This window comes from Anolis carolinensis, chromosome 4 (genome assembly GCF_035594765.1).
Source record: "Anolis carolinensis isolate JA03-04 chromosome 4, rAnoCar3.1.pri, whole genome shotgun sequence".
In the NCBI taxonomy this organism is placed as follows: domain Eukaryota; kingdom Metazoa; phylum Chordata; class Lepidosauria; order Squamata; family Dactyloidae; genus Anolis; species Anolis carolinensis.
Window position 1 is genome coordinate 181,726,162 of NC_085844.1, and position 16,256 is coordinate 181,742,417.

Genomic DNA, 16,256 nt, shown 5'->3' on the forward strand with positions numbered 1-16,256 from the left:
CACCGAAAAAAGAAGATCGGTTCCTCAAAGTGTTAGAGATTATGAACATGGATAGACTTACATATTGGTTGTCACCCAACCAAGGCCTTCCCAAGAAAGAAACTAATTGGGACCTCATAAAAAAACTACTTGAAACAGATGAAAATAGATCTCATTTGCTGAATGTAATTGATCTCAAGGATAAGTAGAAGACAGAGGGGAAGTAAATTTAAAACAATAAGTTAAGTTAAATTGAATATTAGGGCTATCAAAAATAAGAAGGAAGTCAACAAGCTTTTCTTTTCTTTTTTTTCCTCACACCTCTTCACGATTATTTTTTTTCTTTTCTATATAAGTATGAACACTTTAGCTTTGTTTTTGGTTTTTGTTCTTTTGTGGTTTTCTTTCTTTCTTTTTCTCTCTCTCTCCTTTTTTGACCCTTCTTTAATTTCAGTTTTCCTACTTTCTGTACAATCAAATGTTCTCACTCTTTCAATGTTAATTCACTCTGTCTTATAAGGTAAAACTTCAATTAATTTTTTTTTTTAAAAAAATATAACCCAGAAAATGTATACATATAAAGAGTAAAATGAGGTCTGACCATTGCACATGCCCCTCTTTGCCAAGAAGTTCTGTTATCTCTTCTCTGCATCTCTGCTGATGTTCAGGATTCTGGGCCATACAATAGAAAAGCCAAGAGATGCCACTAGCTGTGGTGTCATGGCCTTCAAACATGAATGTGTCCACCTCGGCACGCAAGTCTTCATCTGACAATGAGTTCCCATTTTCATCCTAACCACACAGGGAACACAAGGTTTGTGTTACTGATAAGAGCTGGTGCACTGAGCTTGATTTAAGTCCAATGGAAAGCAAAATCACTAGTAACTCCTGTAAAACAACCTGACATGCATTGAGTCAAAGGTAAGCATATTAAAGTGGCACTTTACTTTTTACAAAATGATTGTCTACTGTTTTAAAATGCTTATCTATCTTGGAAGAATCTTGTTGTTAATCCAACTAGAGCAGACTCACTGAAATAAATAGAATTTACATAAGAGTCAGCTCACCCCTCAATGATTGATTGAAAATGAATTCGATGTATTGTAGTTGGAGCTATCAGTGAGATTCCAGCCTACATCTTCAGCTATAATCATTCATGCTTTCACGGGATTACTGCAGTTATTTGACTGTTAATCACTTCTTAACAAAATATGTAGATATTTGGATAAGTCTCACTATTTTTGCTGCTATGCTCATCGTTGATCAATCTCCTGGCCTAATTCAAGAAGCTAGTATTTACCTTTAAGGTCCCACATGGCATTTTGCCTGACCTGGCATAACCTCTTTTGCTAGTGCTTTTTAAATGTAAGCCCTATCCTTTCTGTGATAGTAGCTAATCATTTACACATGCTGGATGTTCAGTTAAGATCCCTGACAAAATAAATCAGAGTTTCACTCTTTTAACTTTAAAGAAATTGTATAAAGTACAATGCTGTAGAAATCACATGAAGCTTCAGGTGGAATTTTCAAAGCCCTCCTACTGCTCTTGGACACAGGAGCCAATTTTAGCAGCATCACAACACTTGCCTCTTTGCCTTCTGGGTGGCACAAAGAAGACTTGTAGACCAGCTGAGGTTTTGTGATGGGAAGATGGGAAAATAAGTAATTATGGCACTATTGGTATGATGGATTGAAAAAAGGGTTAAATTTTGTCTGAAGCTTTATGGTAGAAAGGTGTGGAAAGGGAGACAGAGCAAGGCTGTTGGTACAGAAAAAGTTTGTGGCAGGCATGTTTGAGGAGACAGCCGACAACAGTGGCAGCAAATTTTTTAGTGACCAAGTGCCCAAACTGCAAGCCAAAAACAGTTGGAAGACAAGTAGGCAAGTGGGGGAGGAGGGACTGGGCGGGTGAGTAAGCAGGCAAGAGGGGCAAGTGGGTGAGTGATGAGTGGCGAGCAAGTGGGATGGGTGCACAGGGCAGGAGGGGGGCGACGGCACATGCATTCTGGCATGTATGCCATAGGTTCGCCACCACTGGCATATAACATTCATGATTTTTTTTCAGCTTTGCAGGGGTCTTGCACCCCTCATCCCTGTGAATCAGGTATGTGGCTGTATGGTGCTATGACGCTATAGTTTAATAAGGAGATCTGGCAGTGAGAAAGAAAAGAATCCCTTAATTTCACTTTGATCTGAGGAACCAGTTTTTAAGCTGATATTTTTAAAATCTTAATTTCCAAACAGAAAAATATATTCTCCCCTCCTACCTCTCTCACTGAATGACTGAATCTGGTACTTAATGGTTAATTCTTGCTGACATAACTGAGGGCTGTCCCTTGGTTCCAAGTTTTGGCATAGAGACTTCCAGGCCAGGAACAATCCTGAACTTCATAACCTAGTGATAGTTTTGGATTGTTAGATGCTCCTTCAGTATAGGATAAGATACATTATGTATTAAAGCACATGGGCCATGATCCACAGAACATAAGACTCTTGTTGGCCATATCAGAGCTGATTAATGATAATTACATTATGCACATAGAAAAGCTGCAAAGCTTGGAGAAACTATTTCAGCTCAATCTACAATGCTAAGTAGCTATAGCAAATATAATAACTATGTTTAGTTGGCTAGGAGACAATTGCTGTACAAATACTTACCTTTGCACAAATAAGAATATCTAGGAAATCCAAATGCCTCTTTTTCAAGATCTTCTCAAGTTCTATTTCATTTCTAAGTGACTCTTTCCTCTCCTTTATTACACTGTCTGTAGTAGATACAAGAAGTAAACATGAGCATAAAAGTTATGCAACATTTCTGTCTATGATAATGAAGATTCTTGCTGAGCTGATATGATAGCTTGATATTTTCAGCAACTCAATGTAGCTAATATGAGTTGTTTGAAGTCTAGCTTATGTGAGGGGGGAAATGCAGTACGGGAAATGCAGTACAGAATCTGTAAAAATGTAGTACAGGGATATCTGGCTAATTAAAGTGAGTGCAAATCTCTAAGATCAGATGAACTACATCCAAGAGTATTAAAAGATCTGGCAAAAGTAATTTCAGAACCACTGGCAATAATCTTTGAGATTTGAAATCTTTGCGATTTCCTAGAGAATGAGAGAACTTCCTGCAGACTGGAAGCAGGCAAATGTTGCCCCCATTTTCAAAACATATAGTTCCACTCTATTCTGCATTGGTCGAACTTCATTTGGAATACTTTGTCCAGTTCTGAGCCCCACAATTCAAGAAGCCTATTGAAACTGTAGAACACGTCCAGAGAAGGGTTACCAAAATTATCAAAGGTTTGGAACAGCCTTATGTGGAACAACTTAGGTTGCTGGGTATGTTTAACTTAGGCAAAAGAAGACTGAGTGGGACATGATATCCATGTTTTAATATTTGAAGGGATGTTGCATTGAGGAGGGGGAAAGCTTGTTTTCTGCTGCTCTGGAGACCAGGATACAAAACAATGGATTCAAATTGCACCCAAAAAAAAAAAAAGATTTCATTTCAACATCAAGCAGAATGCTGTTGGATTGAAAGGCTCTTGTGGTTTCTTCCAACTATGATTCTAGGAAAAGATTGTCACTTTGGTTGGGACTAAAACTTCATGCAGGATTGGATCGAGAAGAAGAGAGCTCTGACTAAATGGAAATAAAAAGGGAGAGAATCCAACTGAAAGGACACTGATATGCTAATAGTAAATGTACTGATAAGTAGGAGAATCTAAAGAAAGGTAACACATCAAGCTCAGTGCAACATGAGCCTATGTGCAACATGAGCAACATGAGCCAATGCAATATGAGCCTATGGTAGCAATAGAATAAACAATCCGGTCTCCACATTTGAGGCTTCAGCTTTTCCAGATTTTATTATTGGAAGATTTTATTAATATTTCCTGCCTAGAAATCTCTAGATCCTCCAGAGCAACATCCAGTGGATTAACCAATGGAAGTTGATCATAGAGTCAAACCCAAGGGCCTACAGATTCCTAGAAAGATGTTCTCTCAGATAAAAATGTTTTTTAATTCATAAGTTTTCTACTTTTGTTGAGTTTCTGAACTCCTAGCCGCAACAAATGTGGTGGGCTGACTGTAGTTGTTATTTAAATGATACCATGCATTAAACCCAAATTCTTACCTTTGTACTTCTTCTGATTCTTTTTACCCACCCAACACTAATTCAGTAAAGTTCACGTAACTTCCAGAAAGATTTAACCCACAATGGTGCAGGTATGTTTTAAAACATACCTGTGTGATGGTGGGCTAGTCTGCAAGCCTTGCGAAATCGGCGCCCCTGGGAGCTAAACCAGTACATGAGGTCATTGTGGAGCCACGGAGACTTCAACCTCTGACTAAACAGGCAGGTGAGGTCATAGACAGCCTTAATGTAGGCATTATCCCTGCAGGCAACAACAATGTTGAAAACAATAGCACACAGGAAGCAGGCATAATCATATTGAGGAAGACAAACCACATGTAAGTCCTATTGAATACACAAATGGATAGGATCACACTTAAAGGATTCCAGAATTATAGCAAAACTGTGTTATACTGTAAGCAAAAAAACCAAGCACATCCAACATTTTTATCTTTAATTCTTTAGACTTGACAAGAAGAACCTCTGGTCCATAAATGGAATTTGGCCCAAAGGGTTGCCCATCTAGCTCACTCCAGAGGACAACTACCAATAAGCGCATTCCCTGAAGGAGCACTGAAATAATTCTCAGGGAATAAAAACTTTGAATCAATTGCTGATATCTCCCCATAGTGAAACATGCCCTCCAATATTCCACAGATAAATACTGTGACACATGGCCAAGCTACATAAGAATGTTGTCAAGATAGCAAAAATTATTAATGAGGAAGAGTACACAAGGTAGGAAAGACTACACCATTGTCTTTCAGCTCAATCTCAGCCTCTTGAGAACAGTGTGTGTTGTGAAAATCAAATTGTTTGCAGCCAGTATTATAAAATTATCCTGCAATATAATGGATGAGCAACATGTCCCTGTTGGACTACATCAAGACCCACACAAATATTCTGTTAAAAAAAGTAGAATTGTTGCTCCTGAAAGCCCTCTATAAGATGCTTTTTATTTTGTGTCAAAAGCATTGTACATTTCAAATAATGGAAATAAAATAAAAAAATTTAAAAAAGAAAAGAAATCACAAGCAACTAAATAGTTTTGGACCAAAAGCGGGCGACAGCAACCGCATTGCCTGTAGCTTTAAACAACTCCTCCTCCGTGCATGAGGCAGGGCATTGTGGGCAAGCATACATATGCTGAGTTGTTTGTTCAGCTCCACAGTCACACAAGGTGGAGGATTCCTCCAGGTAGTGCCACCTTGCCAAGTTGTCTTTAGATCTGCCCACTCCACTTCTGAGTCTGTTCAGGGACTTCCAAGTTGCCCATTCTTGGTTTGCCCCTGGAGGAAGACCCTCTTGGGGGGCCATCCAGTTAGAATTGCCAGGTTTAGCTGCCCAGAGAGACACCCTTGCTGCTGCTGGAGGAACTGTTTTGTTGAGGATACAACCTTCCCAGCTATAAGATGCTGGGAAGGTTGTATCCCCAACAAAACAGTGCATTTCCAGTCAGTTCTAGTTTTGGAGGAAAACAAAAATGGAACTGGAGGTGGGGGCAAAATTATCTTCAAGTCTTTCAACTGTATGTAGAAGGTAAGATAAAGCAGATCTTATTGGTGAGTGTCATCCATAAGTTTCCAGTCCCCAATGAGTAGCTAGATTAAGAAAACAGGATTAGGATGAGGGATTCCTTTCTCTATTCCTATGTCTTCCTAGAAGGGACTTTCTGTCTCTACTTCTCTCTTTCTGTTTGCTACTATCTCCTCCCCATTTGAAGATGTAGAAGTGTGATCTCTTTGAGGTATGAGGTAACTTCATCCCTATTGACATTTTGATTGGGCCTAGGTCAGCCTCCATTTTTTCTTTTCTTCTGCATTTTTTGTCCTCCTGTTAGGATGCATCTTGCCATTCTCCAGGCAAGATGTAGCTGCATGCATATTTTTCTTATATTTTAACCTTTGGCCTTCCTCAGAATATGAGATTTTGAAAGTTAGTTAGCTCCAAGAACTTTCCTATCCAGAATGTAATTTTTTTACTTCAATAAATACTTTTGAACTTATATTTTGGGTCTGCAATCCTGTGCCATCCTAAGCAACAGAAGCTTATTCCAGCTCATCACACGTAAGTTTCTGCTGGTTATGAAGTGTGCTTCTCGCACTCTGCTATATTTTTGATGGCATCACCCAAAGAGAGGAATATTTTTTGAGTCTAACTACTCATAGACTCCCAACACTTATAGCAAGTGATTTCAACTGATACAGTTTTGCCCAGGAGAGCCAGTAGGATGTAGTGGTTTGAATGCTGAACCAGCCACCTCATCAGAGCCCCCCCCCCCCAATTTTACAGGCAGCAACTGTAAATTTACTAGGCGTCACGGCTGCAATCAGATGACTTCTGGTTGTTGCTTCCCCCCCCCCCCCCCCCCGCATTACAGAACTACAAAGCTATCATGAAATAGAGTAATCTGTAATCACAGGGAGAAATCGTGAATTTAGCCAAAATAGTACTAAGGACATGTTATTTTGGCTCAAAACAACACATGATGGGATCCATGATTGTCTCTGTTCTGTTTCTCAGCTGGCCATGGGGAAAAGGGGTGCTCCGATGGGCGGTCCTTACCAGCGAGCTGTCCTTAGTGGTGAGCTGTCATCCCTCTTTACAGAAGTGCATAATAATTCTTTCCATTAGCAAATTTCTTTAAAAAATTATTAATGATAGATATAGCATAATACAGGCATTGTAGAGCAGAGAACAGGCAGTTGTCCTTTGCTTCTTTGTTGCAATTAAAATATTGTAACTTAGCAGAGAGTTGTCATCACTGTTTATAGAAGTGTATGATTACTCCTTCCTATGGAAAAAAGTGGTTTAAAACAACATCCCTGTCTCAAGGATCCAGTGGGTTTTGATGCAGAACTATTTCATCCCATGGAAAGGGATTCTGGTAGATTTGCATGAAGATTGGAGGCAGAGACTTATTGCCTATGTGTGAGGAGGCAGATAGCAGGCACCTACAGGGAAGCAGTAAAAGTCTGATGAGAGGAGAACGAATTAAAATGAGTGAGGGAGGACTGGAAAGTATGATCAGCTCCTGATTTTTCTCTTAACAGTGCCTCTCAATATACCATCTGATAAGGTCCTAGAATACAGTCAATCCTCAAGTTACAAATATCTACTTACATATAACTCCTAGTTACAAATGGGGGTGAGACAACAGGAAGTGAGAGGAAATCTACCCCTGGCAAGGGAAATTAATTCTTGTCAGAATTATCATGGGCAAAAGGTGTCTCAACTGAAACTGTATCACCAATCCTTCTTTCCACAACAAGTTATATTTTTCAAAATCCAATGATCACAGGGACAGAAAGTGAGGTGAAATGTTTTGAACAGGGTCACAGACAGGAAAACAACCCCCCATGCTATCCAAAGCTTTTAAAAATGGCTGGAGTTACAATTAAAAATGTACCTTACATACACATTCACCTTAAGAACAAGCCTATGGAACTTACCTTGTTCATAATCCAGGGACTGCATGTACTGTGAAACTAGATTCTGAATCTTTACTCGGCTGCTAAAACCCATTGGGTGATCCTGGGCAAATCACACTCTCTCAACCTCAAAGGCATGCAAGCCCAATCTCTTTTAGACAGAGGCGGTTCAACCACCAGGCCAACAAGGCAGTTGCCTGTGGCGCCATCTCCTGTCTCCTGCGGCCTGCCTCCGCAAGGCATTGAACTGCTTTTTCTGTTGATTTGTTGTAAAACATTATGTTTTAGTGCTTAATTTGTAAAATCTTAATGTAATTTGATGTTTAATAGGCTTTTCCTTAATCCCTCCTTATTATCAAACATTTTCACTTATCCAACGCTTTTATTTTTCAGTGATTGGTTGGGGGGGGGGGCACCAAAATTCTGTTCGCCTAAACTTGAAAAATACCTAGGGCTGGCTCTGCTTTTAGAACAAATATTGTGCAGAAAACCTATAAGTTCGTGTTAAGGTTACTAGAGGTCAAACTTAATTTTAAACCACATAACAACATCAGTATTGCTAAAATAAGAAGATATTCAATGAAAAGTTCCTTGTACACTGCCCTAGGCTGAAGTTGGTGGAATCTCACAGTTCCTTCTCATTTCAGGACAGACAAGCAGGACTAAGTATATTGTAGCCTTTTTTAACTGCCTCAGTTTGGCAGACAGTCCTTATTAATGCTCTGCCATCCCCCTTTTGCTGCTGCTTTTAAAATACCCCAATTTCTCTCTCTTCCATCTACACTATGGGGTGGCTATGCTCTCCTGAGAAAGCTTTTCTCTTAGGGCAGTTCCTGTTGTGGACATCTCTGGCACTGAATGTGTTGGTCTGGTGTGGGATTCCCCTGAGAGCATGGCCTTTCTGCTGGTGTACCGTGCGCCTAGTGCACCAGCAGACAGCCTATCCCAGCTGCTCGAGACTGTGTCGGAGTGGTCCTTGAGGTTCCCCAGACTTGTTGTCCTGGGGGACTTCAATGTCCACGCTGATACGGACTCTTGCTCAGCAGCGGCTATGGACCTAGTGTCTACCATGGAGACACTAGGACTCTTGCTCTGCAGTACTGGGCCCACGCATCAAGCAGGACATACGCTAGACTTGATCTTCAGCGCAGGAATTCAAGTGACCCAAGCCTCTATTTTAGAGGTTCCATGGTCGGATCACTGTGCCCTGAGAGTCAGGCTGGAGCATGCCTACCCACCTGGCAAGGGCGCCGAGCCGATTTGGGCTCGCCCAAGAAGACTTATGGAACCTAGTAGGTTCCAGAATGCTCTGAAGGATCTGGAGCCTGTCAGCGACTCAATCGATGTGCAGGTGGACATGTGGAACATCAGGCTGTCCAATGCACTCGACGAGATCGCCCCTAGACGCCCTCTCCAACCCCGCCGAAATCGGTCTCCTTGGTTCACCGAGGAACTTCGATCGATGAAGCGGGAAAAGAGACGGCTAGAGGGCGTGTGGCGAGAACTTCATGACAGAGCTTCGAGATCAGCTTACAGGGCATTTATGGAGTCCTATGAGCATGCTACCATCGAAGCAAAGAGAGTATACTATGCCTCTTTGATAGAGTCCGCCAGCTCACGCCCGGCAAAATTGTTCAAAATAATTAGATCTCTAACGACGGTTCCTACCAACCCAAAAAGTGATGATCAGACCCCTTCAGCCGAGGCTTTTCAAAGCTATTTTGCTGACAAGATCTCACTACTACGCCGGGACCTCCCCGCCACAACTGATACAATGAGAGAACTTGAGACTCCGTGGCCACTTGCTGGGCCCACCCTCGACCAGTTCATCCCACTGGACGCAGAGGGTCTCGATAGGCTCATAGCTGCAGCTAGACCGACCACTTGTTCCCTTGACCCGTGTCCCTCTTGGTTAGTAAAATCCTGCTTGGAGGGATTACGTGACCCGCTGCTGAAGATAATAAACAGCTCCCTTGAGCAAGGAGTCTTTCCAGAGGGATTAAAAGAGGCAGTGGTCTCTCCTCTGCTGAAAAAACCAGATTTAGATCGTTTGGTTCCCTCCAGCTACCGCCCAGTTTCGAATCTTTCATTTCTGGGCAAGGTGATTGAGAGGGCAGTAGCGGTGCAGCTGCAGCAGTTCCTAGACGACACAGCCGGACTGGATCCTTTCCAGTCTGGCTTCCGTGCGGGGCATGGGACAGAGACTGTATTGGTTTCCATCACAGATCATCTCCGATGCCAGCTTGACCGGGGCGGGTCGGTGTTGCTTGTGTTATTGGATCTCACAGCAGCATTTGACATAGTCGATCACAATCTTCTGACCCACCGCCTTGCCGTTGCTGGAGTTAGGGGGACAGCTTTAAATTGGCTGGCCTCCTTTCTTCACAACCGTGGACAGCGAGTGGAGAGGGGGGGCCTGGTCTCTGAGAGGTCCCCTCTACATTGTGGGGTTCCTCAGGGGGCCATTCTCTCCCCTCTGTTGTTTAACATCTATATGCAACCACTTGCTCAGCTGGTCCGAGATTTCGGGCTCGAGTGTTATCAATATGCTGACGACACTCAGCTTGTGTTAAAGATGGAAGGCCAACCGGAGTCTGTACCCGACAGTTTTCACCAGTGCCTCGAGGCCATTATTGGATGGTTGCGTTCCAGTAGTTTGAGGGTGAATCCAGCAAAGACGGAGTTCCTATGGCTGGGCCGACCGGGCAGTGGGGATATCCAGTTGCCAACCCTGGATGGTGAAGTGCTACGCCCGTCTTCACTAGTAAAGAGTCTGGGAGTCCTCTTGGACCCTTCACTGACGATGCAGGCCCAGGTCTCCGCCGTTACCAAAACTGCCTTTTTTCATCTTCGGCAGGCTAGACGGCTAGCCCCCTATCTATCTAGGGACAACTTGGCTACAGTGATCCAGGCTACAGTCATCTCGAGACTGGATTACTGTAATGCCCTTTACATTGGCCTTCCTGTGTCGGTGATCCGGAAGCTCAAATTGGTGCAAAATGCAGCTGCCCGGCTCCTTGCGGGAGTCCCCATAAGATGCCACATAACACCAATCTTACGGCAGCTGCACTGGTTACCAATTGAGCACCGGATCACTTTCAAAGTGATGGTGCTTACCTTCAAGGCCTTACATGGTCCAGGGCCGATGTACCTGAGGGACCGCCTCACCCCTTACAAACCCCAGAGATCCCTCCGTTCTGAGGACCAAGACCTGCTGGAAGTCCCCAGTTTTAAGACCTTGCGTCTAACTGCAACTAGACGCAGAGCCTTTTCAGTAGTGGCGCCATCTCTGTGGAACACCTTGCCACCTGAAGTTCGTGCCTTGCGGGACTTGTTGGCCTTCTGCAGGGCATGTAAGACACACCTGTTTCGGCAGGCTTTTGAGTTCTGTTGCTGATGTTTTAAAAGGTGCTTTTAGGATGTTTTAAAGATTTTTTTTTAAATGATGTTTTTAAAATGTTTTTTAAATTGTTGATTTTAGCCGGTTCTTGTAAGCCGCTCCGAGCCCTAGGGGAGTGGCGGCATATAAGTTTGAAAAATAAATAAATAAATAAATAAATAAATACACTGCCAAATAATCCAGTTTCTGAATGTAAATTAACAGCACTGGATTATATGGCAGTGTAGACTCATATAACCCAGATCAAAGCAGTTATTTTGCATTCTGAAACTGGATTACATAGCAGTGCAGATCCAGTCTTCCTCTCACTTTCTCCTTAGTCATCAGTTTACATCTCCTGCTGCAGACTGAATTAATCTACTCCTGTAGAGGGGAATAAAGAGGAAAGGCAATCTTCTGTGCTGCAGTAGACTCAGGTAAAAGTAAACTGTTACAGCCTCTCCTAACATCAGTAATAACGTTTGTCGTGTTTACTACCCTCTGATGTTGCTTGGCCAAAGATGTATCAGTTTTCATCTGGGAAACTGGACAGTGTAATGTGGCCATCATTCACACTTTGGCTGGAGCTACCCTGCCCTATATCCCAGGATCTGATTCCAATTATCTGCTTATCCCAGATTATCTGGCAGTGTAAACTCATATAATCCAGTTCAAATCAGATAATCTAGGATCAGATTAGATATAGGGCAGTGTAGATCCAGCCTTTGTTCAAAGAAAACATGGTATACTAACCTTTCTGTCTGACAATTACTCTTACTACTGAAGGCACATTTCATGATGGTATCCAGAGTCATCAGACTGACATGTTCAAATATCTCCACTGATGCTGTATTGTCTTTAGATACCAGCTTCCCCAGAATATCCTAATGTTTTAAGAAAAGGAATGGAATCATAAGAATGAACTCTCCAAAACAATTGACTTGTTATTGGAATGGACACTGAGAAATAGAACTTCATCACACAGGAAAATTTACCCATCCTACGACACTTTCACCACAGTTCGGAGATGGAGCCCACCAGATCTCATTAAATGAGATAGAGCTACTTCTGGCAGGGATCCATCCCCAAACTGTGGTGAATGTGTTGTACAATGGAGAACACGGGAGGACACCAAGCATATTTTTAATTCAAGGACTGAGGCCATCCGAAGTCTACTGATTTCACAGATCTCTAAAATACATAGATTTTTTTATTTTGTAAAAAATAAAATTGAATTAGTTGCCTTCTCATTCAAGCTCAAAACTAGAAGGAGCCAGTAGCCTACAAATCTACGTAGTACAGTTGTGTCAGTCTATGAAGATTCATGCATTGATATCCAAACTTTCTCTAACAAAATAAAACACACAGAAACTGGTAAAAGTCAGTATGTAAAATTAATAAAAATTATAATTTAGCTCAGATGCATGAAATGATATTTGTGTTGGCCTTTTAAAATTCATTTATTTTTTCTCCAAGGCAGGTATGGTGGCATACATTTTTTGGCTCCAACGAAAACAGCTGCCTGGGTCATTTCACAAAGCAGATTGTTATTGAACATGGCTACCCCCACCCATAATAAAAGATAGACATAGTTTGACCCTACAAGAGTTTCCCAAGGATGTAGGGTTAGGATAAACTGCAACAGCCCCCATCCATGACATGAAGCCTTCCTCTACCCTCCTGGGATCAGCTGCAAACCCCATCCTCATGAAGTCCATTTCCCTTTCCACATGCACATTTTGGCTCAACTCTTTAATCTAAGCCAGTCCGGATCAGCACATATGTGGAGGGAACCAGTATGGTAGTGCCAAATGAAGATCGCATGGAGCTGAGCACACCCAAGGGTCCCCACTGGTGAACTCCAAGCCTCCCAGATGGTCATTCAGGTCTCAATGCTGCAGTGGCCAAAGGAAGCCCCCTGCTTCCCAGCTGCTAACAGATCAGCACCAGCAATCGTCCAAAGGAAGCCTGGCCCCGGTAGAGATATTTTCAGGGATGTACAACCTCAATTACAATAAAACTGAAACATAATTCCTATGATGCTACAATGTATCTCAATTTTTGACAACACTTTCCCCTCCAATCCTATACTATCTTTTCTTTTCTCCTTCGAATCTTGGCATCAGCGCAGAGCTTATAACAAGAACAAATAAAAGGGAATAACATCTCCTATACTTTATGCAGCCAAAACAGACCCCCACATCTCTCCTTTTTCTAACTCTGAACCTACCTTGGTTCCTATTCCTATCCCTATTTCTTTATTATTTTACTATTTTATTTTACTGCTTTATTTTTGATATTATGAAACACCTTCAATATAAGGCAAATCAAAGTGAATTATTGAGCAATCTCAAATTATTCCAGGAATTTTCCTCTGCCCTGGGCAGAAGGCATAGTCAGGACAATAACCTGCTGGACAAAAGTCTTTCTTGACACTCAGCGGGAGGTCATCCACTGACCACCTGAAACTTCCCCTTTGAGGGACCTAAGCATCCTGCTGGACAAAACCCCAGGAAGAGACTTTGACAACACACTAATCTTCAATAGACATTTCTGGACCTTTCCTTTGTCTTCCCAGCATGAGAAAATGTCTAGGGACCCAGGATCCCTTGTTCCCACATCCTGGAACTGATGTTGACATAATTTATTTATTTACAGTATTTATATTCCATCCTTCTCACCCCGAAGGGGACTCAGGGCGGATCACATTATAACACATATAAGGCAAACATTCAATGCCCATAAACACATCAAACAGAGACAGAGAGAGACACGCAGAGGCAAGTTAACCTTCTTCTGAGGGGATGTTCGATTCTGGCCACAGGGGGGAGCAGCTGCTTCATCATCCACACTGACGGCACTTCCTCATACCAGGTCGTAAATTAGTTAATCTTGCCTCCCCACTTTTTATAAGTGGTACCTTATCTCCTACTTGATAGATGCAACTATCTTTCGGGTTGCTAGGTCAGCAACGAGCAGGGGCTATTTTTTATTTTTAATTGACGGGTGCTCACCCCGCCACGGGCTGGCCTCGAACTCATGACCTCATGGTCAGAGTGATTTAAGGCAGCTGCTCAACAGCTGCGCCACAGCCCGGCCCCAATCAATTCCAGACATCTGTTGTTTCCTACATTCCATTGCCATCACTGCTTCCTCCAATCAGCATGAGCACCAGTTAGATTTCACCTCTCAACCAATCAGAGGCCTGGGAAATGCCAGCTGGCTTTCTGGTGCTGGCCAATCAGGAGAATGGGAGGGAATTTTGAACCATAGCAATGTTAGTGCATTGAAACGCTTATGTATACAGATCTCTGCTTTTCCCTTGTACTTTATGTTTCTACACCTTGAACATCCATTGCTGTACAAATGTCCAATCTGCAGATTAAATAAAGCTTCTGTCATTTGCCTTCACACTGGTAAGATCCTGATTTCTGTCTTAGCAGAACTCGCCAGGCTTCCCACAATATCTGTGGGTCCTTGGAGAACCTCAAATTTTCAGCATCAGGATCTTGGTTTCAAATGAGGGAAGTAAAAGTCATCATCAAGGTTTTCTTTTCTGACTGTTAAGCCTAACCACTACATGAAAGTGGTGGCAGCTCCTATGAAGAAAGTGGACAGAACTTATAATCATAGCAATAGAATGCCTACCAGCATCTGCTTGACTGATTCAACCATGACAGAGGTGTAAGGCTTAAGAATGTCATAATGGAAGCCTGGGGTCAACAGTTTCCGGTGTTGTTGCCATTTAGGTCCTTCCAGAATCAACAAGCCCTTTCCTATCAGTGAAACGAAGAATGTCAGAAGTAGAAATCAAAAGTATCTGTCTGGTTTTTATGGTACGATCCCCATACCCATAGCATCAGCACTGGAGGTTTCATTTACCCACATCTGACAAAATATATCCTTTCTGGAAATTTTATAGGTTATCCAGCTGATTTTGTGGTACAGTTCTGCCAGACATTACCATATAGTCATGTTGTAGGACGTAACACATTTTTAGTCCCCCAACATTTCTAGGGTCTCCATAGCAACTCGATTGTAGTTTCTGGTAGGAGTCATTTATTGCAGTAGGGTTTACTGTTATCCATGGTTTCCTGCTTCCATTGTAAGTTTAGGGATGTATCCTGCATGTAAATGGGTTGTTCTGTAAATGTTTTTATGTTACTTTTAAGGATGCAACTGTCTCTACACAGTGCACATATTGAAAACCAATATGCACCTTGTCCATATTGGACAAATGTATTGGGACATGGCACGTTTTCATTATTTTTGTCACCACTTATGTTATTGAGTTCCAAATGGCAATTTTCATGTATGATTCCTTATACAATGATTTCGGTTAAGTACCACAAACATCTTATTCTTTAGCGGAATTCTGCATTTCTTCCTGTCCTATGCTTTACATTCCAAAAATGTATGTGCACTTGTTGCTGTCTGACAGAAGTGCCTTGCGCTGTGGGATGTGGATCTGTTGTTACGTCTCCATGCTTTTGCATCCCTGTGTCTTGCCTTTTCATTCTTTCTTTCTCTATTACTTCTCCAGAGAAACTGTCACCATCCCATAGTGAATGGTATTGCAGGCTTGTCTGTTTGCTTGTTTGATATTTATTTTGTTTGGCTTTCTTCCTGTATGAAACACAAAATGGCTAAATCTCTCAAGTCCTTTAGCACTGTTGTCTTCTATGATGTATGACTGCATTGCTATGGTTTTCTTTATGGTGAGACTAAACATATGTGCTCTTTGTGTGAAACGAAGCATTAAAGGAGTCTGATTGTGAAGAAATCGTGTTAGTGCAGATGCGACTGATGTTGCACTGAAACATTAAACAAGGTATATCACCACAATGGTTCATACTAATAATACAAAGTTTTTATCAGGGTTTTGAAAAATAAATTAACATAGTAAGTAAGTTTGAGGATAAAAATTCTAATGATAATTACAACACTTCAAGAAACACATCGGGTGGTTAACATGAGGTGAGGTACTCTGATTTTAAGTGCTATATCCTATGAGATCCTAAAATTTGTAGTTTTGGCTACTTGGTGAGAATTCTAAATCTCTGTTTGAAATTTTAAAATTTCAAATTCAGTACAGTAGATGTAAACATCTGACCATCAAGCAAGTTTAGTTGAAATGCCATAGTGAAACAAACACATTTGTTGTGTAAACCCTCCAGCAAATTTCTGTTGATAAGTTTGAAAAACAAATGTCTGTGTCTGATGTCACAAGCATGACACAGAGTACAGTTATCTATGTAATTAGAGAAGAAATATACATACCAATCCATGGAATTAGGAAGCCATATATTAGAAAAGATTTAGGATC

General features: G+C 41.8%; 1 protein-coding gene across 6 annotated transcripts in view; it reads right to left on the reverse strand.

Moving 5' to 3' along the window:
* LOC100565251 (cytochrome P450 4B1) overlaps positions 1 to 16,256 on the reverse strand; it is a 59,218-nt gene that overhangs the window by 18,578 nt on the left and 24,384 nt on the right. For 3 of the 6 annotated variants that reach the window (XR_010005423.1, XM_062978330.1, XM_003224429.4), the window contains 6 exons: positions 16,211 to 16,255; positions 14,579 to 14,706; positions 11,684 to 11,814; positions 4,231 to 4,382; positions 2,638 to 2,744; positions 581 to 771 (listed from right to left, as the gene is read on the reverse strand). Coding sequence is in view for 5 of the 6 variants with exons in the window: in XM_062978330.1 (XP_062834400.1) it covers positions 581 to 771; positions 2,638 to 2,744; positions 4,231 to 4,382; positions 11,684 to 11,814; positions 14,579 to 14,706; positions 16,211 to 16,255 (754 nt within the window). In the remaining variant the exon portion in view is untranslated. Of the gene's footprint in view, positions 1 to 580; positions 772 to 2,637; positions 2,745 to 4,230; positions 4,383 to 11,683; positions 11,815 to 12,768; positions 13,550 to 14,578; positions 14,707 to 16,210; position 16,256 lie in introns of those variants that run through there. The other 3 variants (XM_008116356.3, XM_062978331.1, XM_008116357.3) reach the window with 3 other exon arrangements.